Source organism: Eucyclogobius newberryi, unplaced genomic scaffold (assembly GCF_026437365.1).
Source record: "Eucyclogobius newberryi isolate DKJ021-1_F unplaced genomic scaffold, fEucNew1.0.hap1 SCAF_13, whole genome shotgun sequence".
Lineage (NCBI taxonomy): Eukaryota > Metazoa > Chordata > Actinopteri > Gobiiformes > Gobiidae > Eucyclogobius > Eucyclogobius newberryi.
In genome coordinates this window covers 30,074,986-30,089,182 of record NW_027315757.1, presented here as the reverse complement: position 1 = coordinate 30,089,182, position 14,197 = coordinate 30,074,986, and the positions used below count along the sequence as shown (strand labels likewise).

At 40.3% G+C, this 14,197-nt stretch overlaps 5 protein-coding genes across 6 annotated transcripts in view; 3 read left to right on the top strand and 2 right to left on the bottom strand.

The window, feature by feature from the left end:
• The first annotated feature begins 101 nt into the window (after nucleotides 1–101).
• On the top strand, nucleotides 102–1,644 carry rnf151 (ring finger protein 151). Its single transcript, XM_072443860.1, has 4 exons — nucleotides 102–128; nucleotides 679–848; nucleotides 936–1,032; nucleotides 1,093–1,644. The coding sequence occupies exons 1-4, from the start codon at nucleotides 102–104 to the stop codon at nucleotides 1,540–1,542; spliced, it is 744 nt and encodes a 247-aa protein (XP_072299961.1). The 3' UTR covers nucleotides 1,543–1,644.
• A 413-nt stretch (nucleotides 1,645–2,057) lies between these two features.
• On the top strand, nucleotides 2,058–4,223 carry rps2 (ribosomal protein S2). The gene is made up of 6 exons (XM_072443402.1): nucleotides 2,058–2,269; nucleotides 2,343–2,432; nucleotides 3,098–3,205; nucleotides 3,276–3,609; nucleotides 3,934–4,025; nucleotides 4,097–4,223. Exons 1-6 carry the CDS (start codon nucleotides 2,135–2,137, stop codon nucleotides 4,175–4,177), a joined length of 840 nt encoding a protein of 279 aa, XP_072299503.1. The 5' UTR covers nucleotides 2,058–2,134; the 3' UTR covers nucleotides 4,178–4,223.
• A 1,699-nt stretch (nucleotides 4,224–5,922) lies between these two features.
• ndufb10 (NADH:ubiquinone oxidoreductase subunit B10) lies at nucleotides 5,923–7,390 on the bottom strand. Its single transcript, XM_072442211.1, has 4 exons — nucleotides 7,148–7,390; nucleotides 6,789–6,927; nucleotides 6,168–6,307; nucleotides 5,923–6,067 (listed from the first exon to the last, which is right to left on the bottom strand). Exons 1-4 carry the CDS (start codon nucleotides 7,368–7,370, stop codon nucleotides 5,979–5,981), a joined length of 591 nt encoding a protein of 196 aa, XP_072298312.1. The 5' UTR covers nucleotides 7,371–7,390; the 3' UTR covers nucleotides 5,923–5,978.
• A 1,737-nt stretch (nucleotides 7,391–9,127) lies between these two features.
• On the top strand, nucleotides 9,128–12,507 carry LOC140358505 (large ribosomal subunit protein uL3-like). Its single transcript, XM_072443382.1, has 10 exons — nucleotides 9,128–9,249; nucleotides 10,189–10,381; nucleotides 10,480–10,648; nucleotides 10,717–10,852; nucleotides 11,292–11,478; nucleotides 11,555–11,715; nucleotides 11,816–11,917; nucleotides 11,987–12,082; nucleotides 12,161–12,280; nucleotides 12,361–12,507. The coding sequence occupies exons 1-10, from the start codon at nucleotides 9,247–9,249 to the stop codon at nucleotides 12,418–12,420; spliced, it is 1,227 nt and encodes a 408-aa protein (XP_072299483.1). The 5' UTR covers nucleotides 9,128–9,246; the 3' UTR covers nucleotides 12,421–12,507.
• The window catches only part of LOC140358504 (testis-expressed protein 2-like), a 7,953-nt gene continuing 6,115 nt past the window's right edge, over nucleotides 12,360–14,197 (bottom strand). Inside the window, exons 9-12 of one of the 2 annotated variants that reach the window (XM_072443380.1) lie at nucleotides 14,135–14,197; nucleotides 13,745–13,948; nucleotides 13,013–13,133; nucleotides 12,360–12,924 (exon numbers count right to left, since the gene is read on the bottom strand). The exon at nucleotides 14,135–14,197 is cut by the window's right edge and continues 69 nt beyond it. In XM_072443380.1, coding sequence (XP_072299481.1) covers nucleotides 12,781–12,924; nucleotides 13,013–13,133; nucleotides 13,745–13,948; nucleotides 14,135–14,197 — 532 coding nt within the window. In that variant the 3' untranslated portion in view covers nucleotides 12,360–12,780. Of the gene's footprint in view, nucleotides 12,925–13,012; nucleotides 13,134–13,744; nucleotides 13,953–14,134 lie in introns of both variants that reach the window. The other variant, XM_072443379.1, reaches the window with a different exon arrangement.

Sequence of the window (14,197 nt, the reverse complement as noted above, 5' to 3'; positions counted from 1 at the left end):
GTAGGTTGTGAAATACAGTATGCTGTGCTTTTATTTATTCGGTAATCAATATTTATGTTGTAAATAGTTCTGTGGTCATTGTGTTTTTGTTGGTCTTGACAATGGATGCTGTTGAAGCTCGTCTATTCGTGCGTGTGAAGTCTGTTTAGTGCTAGAACAACAGGGAAAGAACGCAGCCGATAATGAGCGCTTTTATTTTCCAGCACTTATATCATTTACTAAAACCATTTGTGACAGAGACCGTCCCTCCTTCACGGTTTGTCAGGAATGTTCATGTGTGTGAGCAGATAACTCGGGTGTGTATGGCACATGTGAAGGCTCGATATGAAGTAAAGACGCACCACGAATGGAAACAGTGAGGAAAAGGCAACAACCATGGTGAGCAATTCATTTTTATTTATTTTTTTTCAAACTAGAAATAAGTGTTTCACTTTCAGCCATATGGTTAAAGCAGCATTTATGTGGCTGGTATCGGTTATGTGTATTCATGTTTATTAGGCTGATAGGCCTATATATTTAATGTAAATTATGGTTTTGTTTTGAATCATGTGACTGGTCATACTGACTTTCCAGAACACATCTCTTTGTGTGGGGAACAGAATTGGTCACTATTTAAATCATCCTTATCTTGTTTTATATTCCATTAAAACCCATCACAAAACTGTTTGATCTGTTTAGGCAGACATAGAGGCGTCAACACAGACTGGGGGCTATGATGTGGACATGTTTGTGGACCCCCCAGATTATGATCTCATATGCATCATATGCCAAGGGGTTTTCCGGTGTCCAGTGAGAGCTGCATGTCACCACATCTTCTGCAAGAAATGTATTTCACAGTGGCTCAAGAGGTATTCAATAGATTTCTACACATTTTTCTAACAAACTGTTTATAGACTAGTTGAAATGTGTGAAACTAATAACTGTAAATTCTTTAGGCAGGAGACCTGTCCATGCTGCAGAACGCCAATAAACCCGAAGGTCATCTTACTCATGTTTAAACTAAGTAAATCTATTGGACGCATGAAGATCAAGGTAAGCTCAAAACTTGTATAATTATTTTATCTTGTCTAAACTTTATCTGAATTTGTGCAGTGTAAGAATGAGATCCGCGGATGTGCTGAGATCTTTCCACTCTCGCAGCAGTACAGCCACAGTATGAGGTGCCTGTATGAGCTAATTCAATGCCCTCATCAGGGCTGCCGCGCTCAGCTCCTGCGCAGGAACCTGGACACTCATTCTCGCCATTGTGAACACTGGAGACAGCCCTGTCACATGGGCTGTGGAACCATACTCTCGCGCAGCACAGAAGCACAACACAATTGTTACAAACAGCTGAGGCAGAAATATGAGGCCCGGCAGAGGAAGTACAAAGTTATTGCCACTGCCCTCCAGAGGAAGATGAAGAGGATGCAGAGCAACATGGCCCACGTGAAGAGGCAGATCAGTCTCATCTGTGAAGGTCTGGAGGTGATAGACCACCAGCCGGAGGTTGAGGAGGACCACCCTGGGGAGAACAGCAACTCGGAGACTAGAAACTGCTAATCCATACTGTGCTATTGCTTTGTGTAGCTACTTTGTTTATGTAAACATTTTTGAAGATGTGTTTGATACTGAGTGAACATGTGCTCAATTATTTTCCATAATACAAGTTTTAATAAAGAAGTCAAATGCTTCTGCATATAACTGTTTGGAATCGTTTTTTTATTTTATTTTATTTTTTTACTTTTTCCTAAGCTGCCTAAAGGGAGCACTAATGCCATGCTCGGATGTTCTCGTGAAATATCGCGATGACGCGTGTTAAGAAAAAGGAAGCGGAATTACGTCACGGCCTTCTTCCTGTAAAAACGATCACGTAAGTCAACAATGTTTTCCAGCTCTGGTTATAATCCCAAAATATCTTTATCATCGGATATCGCAATCGGTTATTTTAGTCTTGATGGGTTAAATAAAGCAGTTGTACTTAATTTGTGGATAATATTTGCAACACAGTCTTTGTATAAATTCATGTATTTACAATTCTTGACTGCACAGTGTTGCCTGAATGACTCGTATGATATTTTCTAGTTAACAACATATAGAAACAAGGATCTTCTTTACCCACATTATTTAACACGAAGTTATAATTTTGCAGCAAATGGCGGACGACGCCGGTGGTAGAGGAGGGTTTCGCGGAGGTTTTGGCGATCGCGGCCGTGGTCGGGGCCGTGGACGCGGCAGGGGCCGTGGCAGGGGCCGCGGTGCACGTGGTGGCAAATCCGAAGACAAGGAGGTACGTTGACGAGCTTTTTATCAATAATAAATTAAATTCTCCCAGATCTGGTGGTAACTAAGTTGTCCCACAGTGGGTTCCTGTCACGAAGCTGGGCCGCCTGGTCAAGGACATGAAAATCAAGTCTCTGGAGGAGATCTACCTGTATTCTCTGCCCATTAAGGTGCGACATGTGATTTACATTCAGAAGTTGGTTTTAAGATAAGATAATCCTTTATTGTCCCACATGGGGAAATTTCATTGATGCAACGCAGGTAGGTACAGATATAGATACAGAAGAAAAGAACAAATAACTCTCTTATAAAAATCTTAGGATGTCCGCCGGGATAACGTGACGATCTCCGGGTAAGACGACTGTTCTCCGCAGTTTCATGAGTTCCTCCTTTGTGTAAACGCGGTACGGCGCCGGCAGGGGGGCTCGGAGCCAGGGCACATCGTGATGACACGAAAACACTCAATCCAGCCGAACAAAGTCAAAACAAGTTGAATTAAAGCGATTCCAGTGCGTGTCCCGATCATTCATGAAGTTCCTCTTTTATATAAACGTGTACCGGCGGCATACTGTGCCGGAGGGCGCGGGGGGCGGGGGCTAGCTCAGAGCTAGCGCACATCACGACAAACACTCAATAATCCAGCCGAACAAAGTCAAAAAACAAGTTAAATTAAAGCGATTCCAGCACGTGTCCCTATTGTACAAGTAAAGTAGATTTTTTTTTTTTTACAAAATACAAAAGATAAAGCACAATAAGTGAGAAAAGAGCGGAGCGTTTACACCGGGCTGCGACGAATGAAGGTAATGCTTAAGGTATTCTTACCTCTGTCAAACAGGAGTCTGAAATCATCGACTTTTTCCTGGCCTCTGGTCTGAAGGATGAGGTTCTTAAAATCATGCCTGTTCAGAAGCAGACAAGAGCTGGGCAGCGCACCAGGTTTAAGGTGAGGCATTATTGAACGGTTATGTCAACATAAGACATTGGAACCATGGATTAACTATTCTCTATCATAGGCCTTTGTTGCCATCGGTGACTACAATGGCCATGTTGGCCTGGGAGTGAAGTGCTCCAAAGAGGTGGCTACTGCTATTCGTGGAGCCATCATTCTGGCAAAGCTATCCATTGTCCCAGTCAGGAGAGGATACTGGGGTAACAAGATCGGCAAGCCCCACACAGTCCCCTGTAAGGTGACTGGACGTTGTGGCTCTGTCCTGGTGCGTCTGATCCCTGCCCCTCGTGGTACGGGCATCGTGTCTGCTCCTGTGCCCAAGAAGCTGCTCATGATGGCCGGTATCGACGACTGCTACACCTCTGCTAGAGGCTGCACGGCCACACTTGGCAACTTTGGTGAGGGTCCTTTGAACTTTTTTTTTTTCTCCACGCTCTGCTCAGCTTCACCTGCAGTGGTGTAGTTGTCGTTTTCAGGAGAGAAATTAACGAGTATTAAAGTGCACGGCAGAACGACTTGTTTAATAGTCTGCTCTGTTCCCCCTGTTGATGCTCAACAAGCAGTTTAGTGTGGCTAATCGCGAGTCATTTCATATTGTAAGTCTGACTGAAAAATGCATGGTTTAGTGCAAAATTATTGGCAGGACCATTTTGATCTAAAGACTAAAGCGTATAAAGAATTTGAGTAGACTTGATGTTCAACTTGAGTTTTTGTCACTTCAGCCAAGGCCACTTTTGATGCCATCTCCAAGACTTACAGCTACCTGACCCCTGACCTCTGGAAGGAAACAGTCTTTACAAAGTCTCCATACCAGGTTTGTACATGCCGGTTAAGTTGGTTAGATGAAAATGTAATATTGTATTAACTCTTATTTGCTTTATACAGGAGTTTACCGACCACCTGGCCAAGAATCACACCAGGGTGAACGTGCAGAGGGGACAGGCAGCTGTAACTGCGCCCGTCTAAGTCTTTTGTACTGCAGAATTGTAAAATAAAACATTTCTGAAACCCATGACTTTGCTTTTCAGTGCATTTTTTTTGGGTTGTCACTAACTAAATAACTAAATGCATTGACATGGTTCAGTTTATAAGGGTATTGTGTCAGCTCAATGTCAATCTACAAAATGTTTATACATAAATTGGCCAAAAGCTGCGGGTCCACTACTGGAAGATTAATTCAGACTGTCAAGTTTACTGTAAAGAATTTTAAAATATGCTTTAGAGAAGTCAAAAGCGAGTCGCTCATTGTAGAATTTGTTTTTGATGGAGGGCAGAGCTGCCCATCAGGATTAACTGGTTGAATAATGCCAATATTAAACTATGTTTTACCATAGACTGGCTGGTTTTAAGCTCAACTTTGATCTAGGGATTTTAGAATGTCATTTTACTGTGGCAAGAGAAATTTTCATCTCACCAGCGCCTTCAACACCATCCAGCCGCTGCTCCTGAGGAACAAGCTGGAGATTGCTGGTGTGGAGTATGACCTGGCGGAATGGATCCTAGACTACCTCACAAACCGACCCCAGTTTGTGAGAGCCCGGGACTGTGCCTGACTCGGAAATGCAGTGTGGGGGCATCCCAGGGCACTGTCCTCGTGCCCTTTCTCTTCCCTGCAGACCTCACGACATGGACGGCTCCTGCAGAAGTTCTCTGACTGCCATCATCGGACTCATCACGGACGATGCGGAGCACAGAGGACTGGCGCAGGACTTTGTGGACTGGTGTCAGCGGAACCACCTTAACACGGGGAAGACCAAGGAGATGGTGGTGGACTTCCACAGATGGCACTCTGCTGCCTCCTCACCAGTGAACATCCAGGGAAGGTTCATTGAGAGAGTGGACTCGTACAAATCAGGTCTTTTGACGTGACAAAGCCACTCCTGAAGACCTACGACTCTGTGGTGGCATCAGCCCTGTATGGTGTGGCCTGCTGGAGCAGCAGTATCACAGAGGGAGAGGAAGAAGCTTGACAAAGTCATGAAGTCCAGCTCCGTCCTGGGCTGTGCTCTGGACTCGGTGCAGGAGGTGGGGGACATAAGGGTCCTGGCCAAACTCACATCTATGCTGGACCATGAGTGTCGCCCCCTGCAGGACACTGTCAGCTCTGGAGAGCAGCTTCAGTGACAGATTGATCCACTCTCGCTGTGTGAAGGAGAGATTTCGCAGGTCTTTCCTTCCTGCTGCTGTCAGACTAACAAACACTGTTAGCCCTGAACACGTGTATACTGTCATAGCCATGTGCAATACTGTGACATGTAAATCATCCTGGTGCAATATTCTGTCCAGCTGAAAATAAGTGTTATTTTTATTTAGAGTAAGTTTTTCTACAAGTTTTCTTTATTATACTTCTATACCTATTCTGTGTTGCAACCCTAGAATTTCCCCATTGTGTAACAAATAGTCTTATTGACTTGGACTATGGTATGCTACGAGTTTCAGTGAGTAGACTTAAGAACCTATTCTATCATTTTAATAAAGGTTAATTTTTGCTCATCAAATATTGGCTAATGGGATGCTGTGATGTCACATGAATGTAACGGAACTGTCTTAAGTAAAACAGACTTCCTAAATACAACAAATCTAGTCTGGCACCATTAATGCTAACTAGTTTGGCAGGGACAGATGGTCAAATGTAGTGCACTGACTTATCACAGCTGTTTTTGAACACATTTTCCTGAGTCCCAAGGGTTAAGGAGTGCAGGAAGTAAGACTTTCTGATAGGTCAAAACTTTATTTTACAATTATTACAGTACAACAGCCACATTCTTTAAGCACTCTCAGCTTGAGCTTCCATCATTCTTTGTTTTTGCTTCATTAAACATTTCCGTCCGCTGGCATAAGCCCCAAGGTCTCCGTCTACACATAAGAACATTTCATTAAAATATGCAGCAAAATAATTGTATAAATGCTAGATTGCAAACCATTTTAATTGATCTGAAACTATTACAAAACTCACAGCGTGACTGGAAGTCTCTGGTCACTTCATTAAACTGCTGGATTTCCTTGGCACAGTTTTGCTGATAACTGTATCCTTCTCTCTGGTGGCAGGCCCTCATTCGTTCCTGGACAATTTTGAGTATTTCCTGGTCCACTTTACTGTTAGAAAAAAAATAAGATTATGCCCACGGGTCAGATTTTAAGTAAACTTGGCTAAATATATAAATAAAACAAAATATATAAATAAAATATTCCTAGTTATATTTTGATAATTGTAATAATTATCTGGACTAATACAGACTACACAAAATAAAAGAGTGGAATTATTAAACCAAAGAGGTCAAAGAATAAACCATTATGATGTTATTCCATTATACACTTTATTGGTAAAATATTCTCTTTCAGTCACCATATTTAATTCAACCTTTATTGTTTGATAGTGTAATTTGTATTATAGAAATAATCGTTTGAATCACTGTAGTGGAGAAATTCACTTATTACCATTAAGTGTTGTAAGTTCTTCAGGACATTTCCAGGCCTCAGTTATTAGTTCATTTCTTTTTTACCCAGATATTTAAGTGACTGTCATATTAAAATACAATAAACCAGCCCAAAGGCATGAATGACCCGCTACACTCACTAGTCTTTCCTCCACTGCATCTCTGCCTCGTAGTAACACAGGTAGTCGCCCTCCTCGCACTCAGTCAGGTCTGGGACTCGGCGGAACTTCTGGTGGTAGTACACGGACTGGTTGTTGGACCTTATACCGTCTACGACACCTTCAGAAAAGACAAAACGACAATTATGAACTGCACACAAGTCATAACTATGCATGGAAATACATTCTGAATTCAATTTCATTATACGCATGGTTACCTTCTGGCATGCACTATATTTACTCATAGATGGCAACACTTCCCAAAATAATATGATAATATGGTGCACAAAGACTGAAACAGACCGTCTGTGTTGTTAGCTTCACTTAGCATTTAGCATTACCTCTGACTGTGGTGACAGGCAAATCCACGGAGTAATAGAAGAGCTTTGACAAGATTATAGCTGGGTTTGGAAGTGCAGTCTGTTTATCGGGGGCAGGAGTCTGCCGGGGAGGCTCTGGATAAGCCCCCTTGTCAAAATCCGAAGGCATTTTTGACGTATTGTACCAAAATGAAAAGTAATCCTTCAGTTCGACCTCAACAGCTCTCCTTTGGCGCTCACGCATGCGCAGAGGAACCGACAATGATGGCGTTTTAGAGGTCAACATTTTATTTGCTAAAATAAAGTTTATTTTGTTGATTTTTTGCATATTAAAACATCTAAATAAAGCACACACATAGTTTCATTGAAATACAAAAAGATCTGGAAATATTTTTTTTATATAATAATATATATTTTTTAGACTGAATATGTTTTTCCACAAAAATACACTAGAGGGCGGCAGGCCGTGAGAAATTAAGGCACTATGACAAACAGATAATTTCTATTAAAAATGTATATATTTAAGAAGTCAGTTTTCTATTATGTTGTGATTATAGACGTTATATGACTAAAAATCATTTTCATTATTTCATTTGATTTATTTATACAGGGAAAACCCTATGGAATAATAAAAAAATAAACTTAGGATATTAAGACACAAATAAATCATTCAATAAAATTAACCAAGACAAAAAAAATGCCTTTATACATACAATGACATAAATAATACAAAACAAATGCACCACGGGTAGTCCTTAACCAGTGCTTTAAAATCATTAAAAGGCACAACGTGATTTAATTAAAAAAGTGTCTGTGTTTTGTTGCACAGGGAGGGAGCAAAGTTGATGAAAGCCTTTTTTTCTGTCCCTGTGTTAACACAATGGGATTGTAAGATAAAAATGTCCTGAAACCTCAAACGGTGAATACTCGAACTGATTTGCAATAATCTTGATAAATAATCAGGCAAAATTCCAACTAGAGCCTTCTACACAAACAAAAGGCAGAGCTGTTCTCTTCTTGCATCCAATGATTGTATCCTACTTCAGAATATAATTGACAGTGGTGAGTTCTATTTCCTTCTCCTGTAATGAACCTCAGAGCTGAACCTTAGAGCTGAACCTTTGAGCTGAACCTTTGAGCTGAACCTTAGAGCTTGAACCTTAGAGCTGAACCTTAGAGCTGAACCTTAGAGCTGAACCTTTGAGCTGAACCTTAGAGCTGAACCTTAGAGCTGAACCTTAGAGCTGAACCTTAGAGCTGAACCTTTGAGCTGAACCTTAGAGCTGAACCTTAGAGCTGAACCTTAGAGCTTGAACCTTAGAGCTGAACCTTAGAGCTGAACCTTTGAGCTGAACCTTAGAGCTGAACCTTTGAGCTGAACCTTAGAGCTGAACCTTAGAGCTGAATGATAAACCGATATCACCGAAAGCTGAGCTGAAAGAAAATGTAGACTGGATTAACTGTTTCTACAATTAAGAGGAAAACATGTTTTATTTCTGATGAAGAATGACAATCTGGCTTTACGATTATTTGTCAGCTCTTGTATGTGATTGTTGAAGGAGAGTTTATCATGCTCCAGATGCCCAAGTATTTAAAATCAGAAGCTATATTATAGCGATATTAATATTTAAACAGTCAATCGCACACAGTTACGTTTTCAGTATCTCTTGTGTTTAATAAGATTTTTATTGTGTTCTTGGAAATTGTTACGTTATGGAAGTAATCAGGCCATGTCAATGTAGCTTGTTGCTATGTGAAATAATCTACACTTTGTTGATATATAGATATAGATATATAGATATATAGATATAGATAGATTGATAGATTGATAGATCGATAGATCGATAGATAGATATAGATATAGATATAGATATAGATATAGATATAGATAGATCTACGGTGCCTGCCCACTGAATGATTTGTCTCTTACTTGGAAAGTCAGCGGCCCTCTTCCCTCCTTCTCTTGACTACTTGGCACAGGCCACTCCATTTGAAAGAGAATACGGGTCCTCAACCAGGCCAAACACTAAATTAGAATCCTCACTCTGTGGGCCGTCTCATGTGTGATCATAAACGTCAGCCCTTCTCTCTTTCTGGTTCTACCTTGCCAGTGCACAGCCATGGTCAGTGCTTCTTGTGCTTTTTGGGTTACATTTACTATTGTTACTATTGTGTTTTATTGTTTGTCATACAGTTTCACAGTGTTCTGTCTGTGTCTGTTAGGAGCATGTTATTTTGATACTTCTCACTTTTGACATATTTACTTTATATATAAAGTAAATATGTCAAAAGTGAGAAGTATCAAAATGTATATACTTGTGTCTTATTCATGAATACTAAACACACAGCTCTACAACCTAACCTCTCCCTAACCTTTCTGTTGGCTTATTGAATAGTTGCCTATGAATGTGGTGCGTGAGTGTAAGTGGTGGTGGTGTTCAGAGGGAATGGCAGCCCTGCTTTGGTTTACTACTGGGCAGCTGTGGCTATGTGGAGTGAATGACTTTCTGCTGCTGTCAGACTTTGTAACAAACACTGCTAGCCCTGAACACGTGCAATACTGACTGACTTAATCATGTGCAATACCGTCATATTCTTGTGCAATTACTGTACTCACACGCAATTAATGCCATATTTATGTGCATGTAACTGATGTAAATAAGAGTGTTTACTTTACCATTATTAGTACCGTCTTATGCTAGCTATTTTTATTTTATTTTATTATTATTTTATTTATCTTATCTTTTTATTTTATTTTATTTTTCCCCTCCATTCCCTATTAAAATATGAGAGGAGTTTTGTTAATTAGAGTTTTGTTTTTCTTTTATTGAGTGTTTTTTCAAAAAACTTATAACCTATAAGTTATCTGTCCTTTTATCTGTATCTATTGCGGTGTAACAATGAAATTTCCCCATGTGTGGACAATAAAGGAATATCTTATCTTATCTTATCTTAAAGGCATTGCATATCTTGAAACTGCTATTATTATTTTGTTATCATTACATGTGAATAGAGAAAAATAATTTCATTTAACATCCATACTACACTTCTAATGTCTCCAGTCTCATCGGAAATTCTCTGCACCTCGCCACGGACATTTGGGCTTCCTGCCCCACAAACGTAGCAAGCAGCACAGGGGCAGGGTGCGTTCCTGGCCCAAAGATGATCCAAGCAAGCCCGTCCACCTAACAGCGTTTCTGGGTTATAAAGCTGGCATGACCCACACTCTTAGGGAAATGCATCGCACTGGCCTCAGTATGTTCCGCACGTTATTATTTCTATCATCGCATCTACTATATTATTACTATTATTATCATTATTATTATTATTATTATTTCTTCTTCTTCTTGCAGAGCAATCAAAGCGCGAGGAGGTAGAGGCAGTCACCATCATTGATACTCCTCCAGTCATTGTGGTGGGCGTGGTAGGATACGTGAGCACAGTGCGTGGCCTGCGTGCACTGAAGACCATCTTTGCAGAACATCTCAGTGATGAGTGCAAACGCAGATTTTACAGAAGCTGGTAAGTGCGTCTGTAAAGAGAGAAATGTTTTTGATCAAGTCTGTGTTTACATTTCTCTTTCGGTTTAGGTACAAGAGCAAGAAGAAGGCCTTCACCAAATACAGCAAGAAGTGGCAGGATGAGGCAGGGAAGAAACAACTGGACAAAGATTTTGCTGCAATGAGGAAATACTGTTCAGTGATAAGAGTTTTAGTGCACTCCCAGGTAGCTTGTTTCACCCTACACTGCATTACAGAATACACACGGCCTGCCCTAACTCGCCTGGCTTTGAATTGCTTGATTTGTTTGGACAATGTCCTTTTGAAAGGACAGATGTCTAGGATCTTTATTTAATCGATATGACATGGAGGTAAAAACGTCTCTACATTCCCACCACTGTCAGTTAAAAGATGAGTAGCAGGCATCATGGGGGTGCTGTTTCAAATGGCAGTTTAAAAATAATCTCTCAGGCTGAAGTTTACAAGCTGTAAACGTAGTCATTGGCCAATACCACTCTTCAAGAATCACACAGTACTATCTATATCTCTATTAAATGTCATAAAATACTGATAAAGTAGTACCCATGCATCCCAGTGACAAGTTATCAAAGATGTCAAGTCTTTAAGATAAATGTAATTTATTCTAATATTTTTCTATTTTACAGATGCGCTTGATTCCCATTAAACAGAAAAAGGCCCACATTATGGAGGTTCAGCTTAATGGAGGCACCATCGCAGATAAAGTAGACTGGGCCAAGGAGCGACTGGAGCAGGCCGTCCCGGTTTCTGCTGTCTTTTACCAGGATGAAATGATCGACATCATTGGTGTCACCAAGGGACATGGCTTTAAAGGTTATGGATAAACATGCTGTGAACAAATGGTTGCTTTCAGTACTTTAAACTTCAATCATTGTGAACATGTTCTCAGGTGTGACAAGCCGATGGCACACAAAAAAGCTTCCCCGAAAAACTCACAAGGGTCTGAGGAAGGTGGCTTGCATTGGAGCTTGGCATCCCTCTCGGGTTTCATTCACTATTGCCCGTGCCGGTCAGAAAGGCTACAATCACCGCACTGAGCTCAACAAGAAAGTGAGTTTTACTAGTCCAATTACTTTAAAAAAAGAAGTTAATCTTCATTAGAGAATATGGTGCTTTGTCTACACACACGAGTCTAATCTATGCTCCACAGATTTACCGCATTGGTAAAGGTGTCTACATGCAAGATGGAAAGGTCATAAGGAACAATGCCTCCACGAACTATGACACCACCCAGAAAACTATAAATCCCATGGTATGAATATTTTCTATTTATCTAATATTGCATTCACCACTTGTTACTATATAGTGCTTCCATCTTTAGGGGGGCTTTCCTCACTATGGTGATGTGAATAATGATTTTGTCATGGTGAAAGGATGCGTTGTTGGAACCACGAAGCGTGTACTCACGTTGAGGAAGGTACTATCTTTAGTCTTTAAGAATAACAATAGTACAAATTCCCATATAAAGTAAGCTCACCCCACGTTCCTTTTGCAGTCTTTGCTTGTGCACACGTCTCGCAAGTCCAAAGAAGAGATTGAGCTCAAGTTCATTGATACCACGTCCAAGTTTGGTTATGGTCGTTTCCAGACTGCACAAGAGAAGAGCGCTTTTATGGTAAGCATGGAGTACTTTAAACTGCTACTATCGCTATTTCTAAATCTGATCATTAATTTGAACCTTTTAATTGTCTGCAGGGGCCTTTGAAGAAAGATACATTGAAGACTGTCACCATGCCTCAACAAGAAGAAGCTTAAGAGCAGTTTGATCGCAAGCGCCACATTCTACTACATGTGATTTATCAAGGCTGTGATTTATGAAATAGTTTCATTAAAGACAAAAATATAAGGTTGTTTCATTTATTTCCTCAATAACATGCAAAAATATAACAATTTGTCGATTACAAAATATGATACAGTACACAGACAGTTCTTTTAAGAATTGATTTGTCATGCAAAACTGTCCACTTCGGCCTAAAAATATCAGGGGAAAAACCACTGGTGTCTGACAAACTGCACAGATTTCATTCTTCAATTGCATCAGATTCTTTGGCTTCATAGCACAGTCCCAACACTTATGCAGAGTAAACTTTACCACACTTCTTGTCTCGGTGGCAACTATTCGGATAAATATTCCTGAGACTCTATTGAGGATCGATGAGATGAAGCAACTGAAGAATGCATGGAGACTGATGTGCTTTCCAGGCTGGAAGTCATCAGCGGCAGGTACAGATCATCCATATTGGGCATTACAAGGACTTTCTGTTGTAAACACACAAAAACAAGATTTGAGATGTGTGAGAGAAAGAGCGAGAGAGAGTTATAGATATATTTATGATAATAAATATACCTGAAACTCGCATTGTAGTTTCTTTTCTATCCACTCAGTGACATGAGTGAATGTGACCTCCCTTTCCCCGAGCATCGGCCTGACATGAAGGTCTAACCGCGGGGGCACTCGGAAACTGTACCTTGAGGGTCAAAGCAAGGTGTTATTGTTTTGTAAATGCTATGCCAGTGGTTCTTAAACGTTTCACACAAAGAACAACAAGATATTTCGCTATCCGTGTACCACCGGATCTAAACTACATGTAAATATAGATTGTACCGGGGCTAAAGTAGGACTAAACCATGGCTGATGTCGTTCTAAATGTAAGTCTAGCACAAGGAGTAAAAAACATAATTACATTTTCTCTAAATTAAACTCTTGAACTGCAGAGGACCCCGAGTACCACCATGTGTATATTTGTGTCTATTCTTTCACTTGACTTAATCATGTGCGATACTGTCATATTCATACGCAATGTCATATTCATGTGCATATAACTGCTGTAAATAAGAGTGTTTACTTTTGACACTATTTTTATTATTCTTATCTCATTTTTATTTTATTTTTATCTTTTTCCCTATAAATAATATAAGAGGTTTTGTCTATAAGAGTTTTGTTTATAAGAGCTTTTCTATTAAGAATGTCATCTGTTCTTTTACTTCTGTACCTACTTGTGTTGCAACATCGAAATTTCCCCATTGTGTGAACAAATAAAGGCTTATCTTATCTTATCATTTGCACAATCAGTAATACCATATTCTGTCAGTAGGGGGCGGAGGGATGTTGATTGCTAGAGTTCCTGACAACTCCTGGACTTCCACACTCAGCATCAAAGGCATGTTGGACACTTCTGCAATCTTCTTTTTGATGTACTCATTTTCAGTCGCCTTCTGGAAGTACTTGGACTTTGCGATCTTATCCACAAATCGGAGAAACTTTCTGCCTGTGCTGTTTCCACTGCAGGATAAAAGAGTGGAAAATACAAATCGTTAACAAATGAGAAAATACAATAGTGTATTGCAAATGATGGCCAGACCTTGAATACATGCCACCAACGGAGCAGTTTTCAAGGCAAATGGAAATAACTATGGCGCTAAAAAGGTGACAATACATGGATTAAGTAGTGTAGGACAGGTGACCTACCCATCAGCCACAACCACAGTGTTCTTCTCTCCCAGAGGACCTTGTGGCTCAAAATCATCCTCT

What these genes read in the sequence shown, in the direction of transcription:
- rnf151 (XM_072443860.1), top strand. Translation starts at nt 102, where the DNA reads ATGGATGCTGTTGAAGCTCGTCTATTC. An exon ending in CTGTTGAAGCTCGTCTATTC is followed by an intron (nt 129 to 678) that starts GTGCGTGTGAAG and finishes TGATCTGTTTAG; the next exon opens with GCAGACATAGAGGCGTCAAC. An exon ending in TTGGACGCATGAAGATCAAG is followed by an intron (nt 1,033 to 1,092) that starts GTAAGCTCAAAA and finishes GAATTTGTGCAG; the next exon opens with TGTAAGAATGAGATCCGCGG.
- LOC140358505 (XM_072443382.1), top strand. An exon ending in CGCAGATTTTACAGAAGCTG is followed by an intron (nt 10,649 to 10,716) that starts GTAAGTGCGTCT and finishes CTTTCGGTTTAG; the next exon opens with GTACAAGAGCAAGAAGAAGG. An exon ending in GTGTACTCACGTTGAGGAAG is followed by an intron (nt 12,083 to 12,160) that starts GTACTATCTTTA and finishes TTCCTTTTGCAG; the next exon opens with TCTTTGCTTGTGCACACGTC.
- rps2 (XM_072443402.1), top strand. Translation starts at nt 2,135, where the DNA reads ATGGCGGACGACGCCGGTGGTAGAGGAGGGTTTCGCGGAGGTTTTGGC. An exon ending in GCAAATCCGAAGACAAGGAG is followed by an intron (nt 2,270 to 2,342) that starts GTACGTTGACGA and finishes GTTGTCCCACAG; the next exon opens with TGGGTTCCTGTCACGAAGCT. An exon ending in GGCCACACTTGGCAACTTTG is followed by an intron (nt 3,610 to 3,933) that starts GTGAGGGTCCTT and finishes TTGTCACTTCAG; the next exon opens with CCAAGGCCACTTTTGATGCC.
- ndufb10 (XM_072442211.1), bottom strand. Translation starts at nt 7,370, where the DNA reads ATGCGTGAGCGCCAAAGGAGAGCTGTTGAGGTCGAACTGAAGGATTAC. An exon ending in GCCTGTCACCACAGTCAGAG is followed by an intron (nt 6,928 to 7,147) that starts GTAATGCTAAAT and finishes TCTTTTCTGAAG; the next exon opens with GTGTCGTAGACGGTATAAGG. An exon ending in ATGCAGTGGAGGAAAGACTA is followed by an intron (nt 6,308 to 6,788) that starts GTGAGTGTAGCG and finishes TTTTTCTAACAG; the next exon opens with TAAAGTGGACCAGGAAATAC.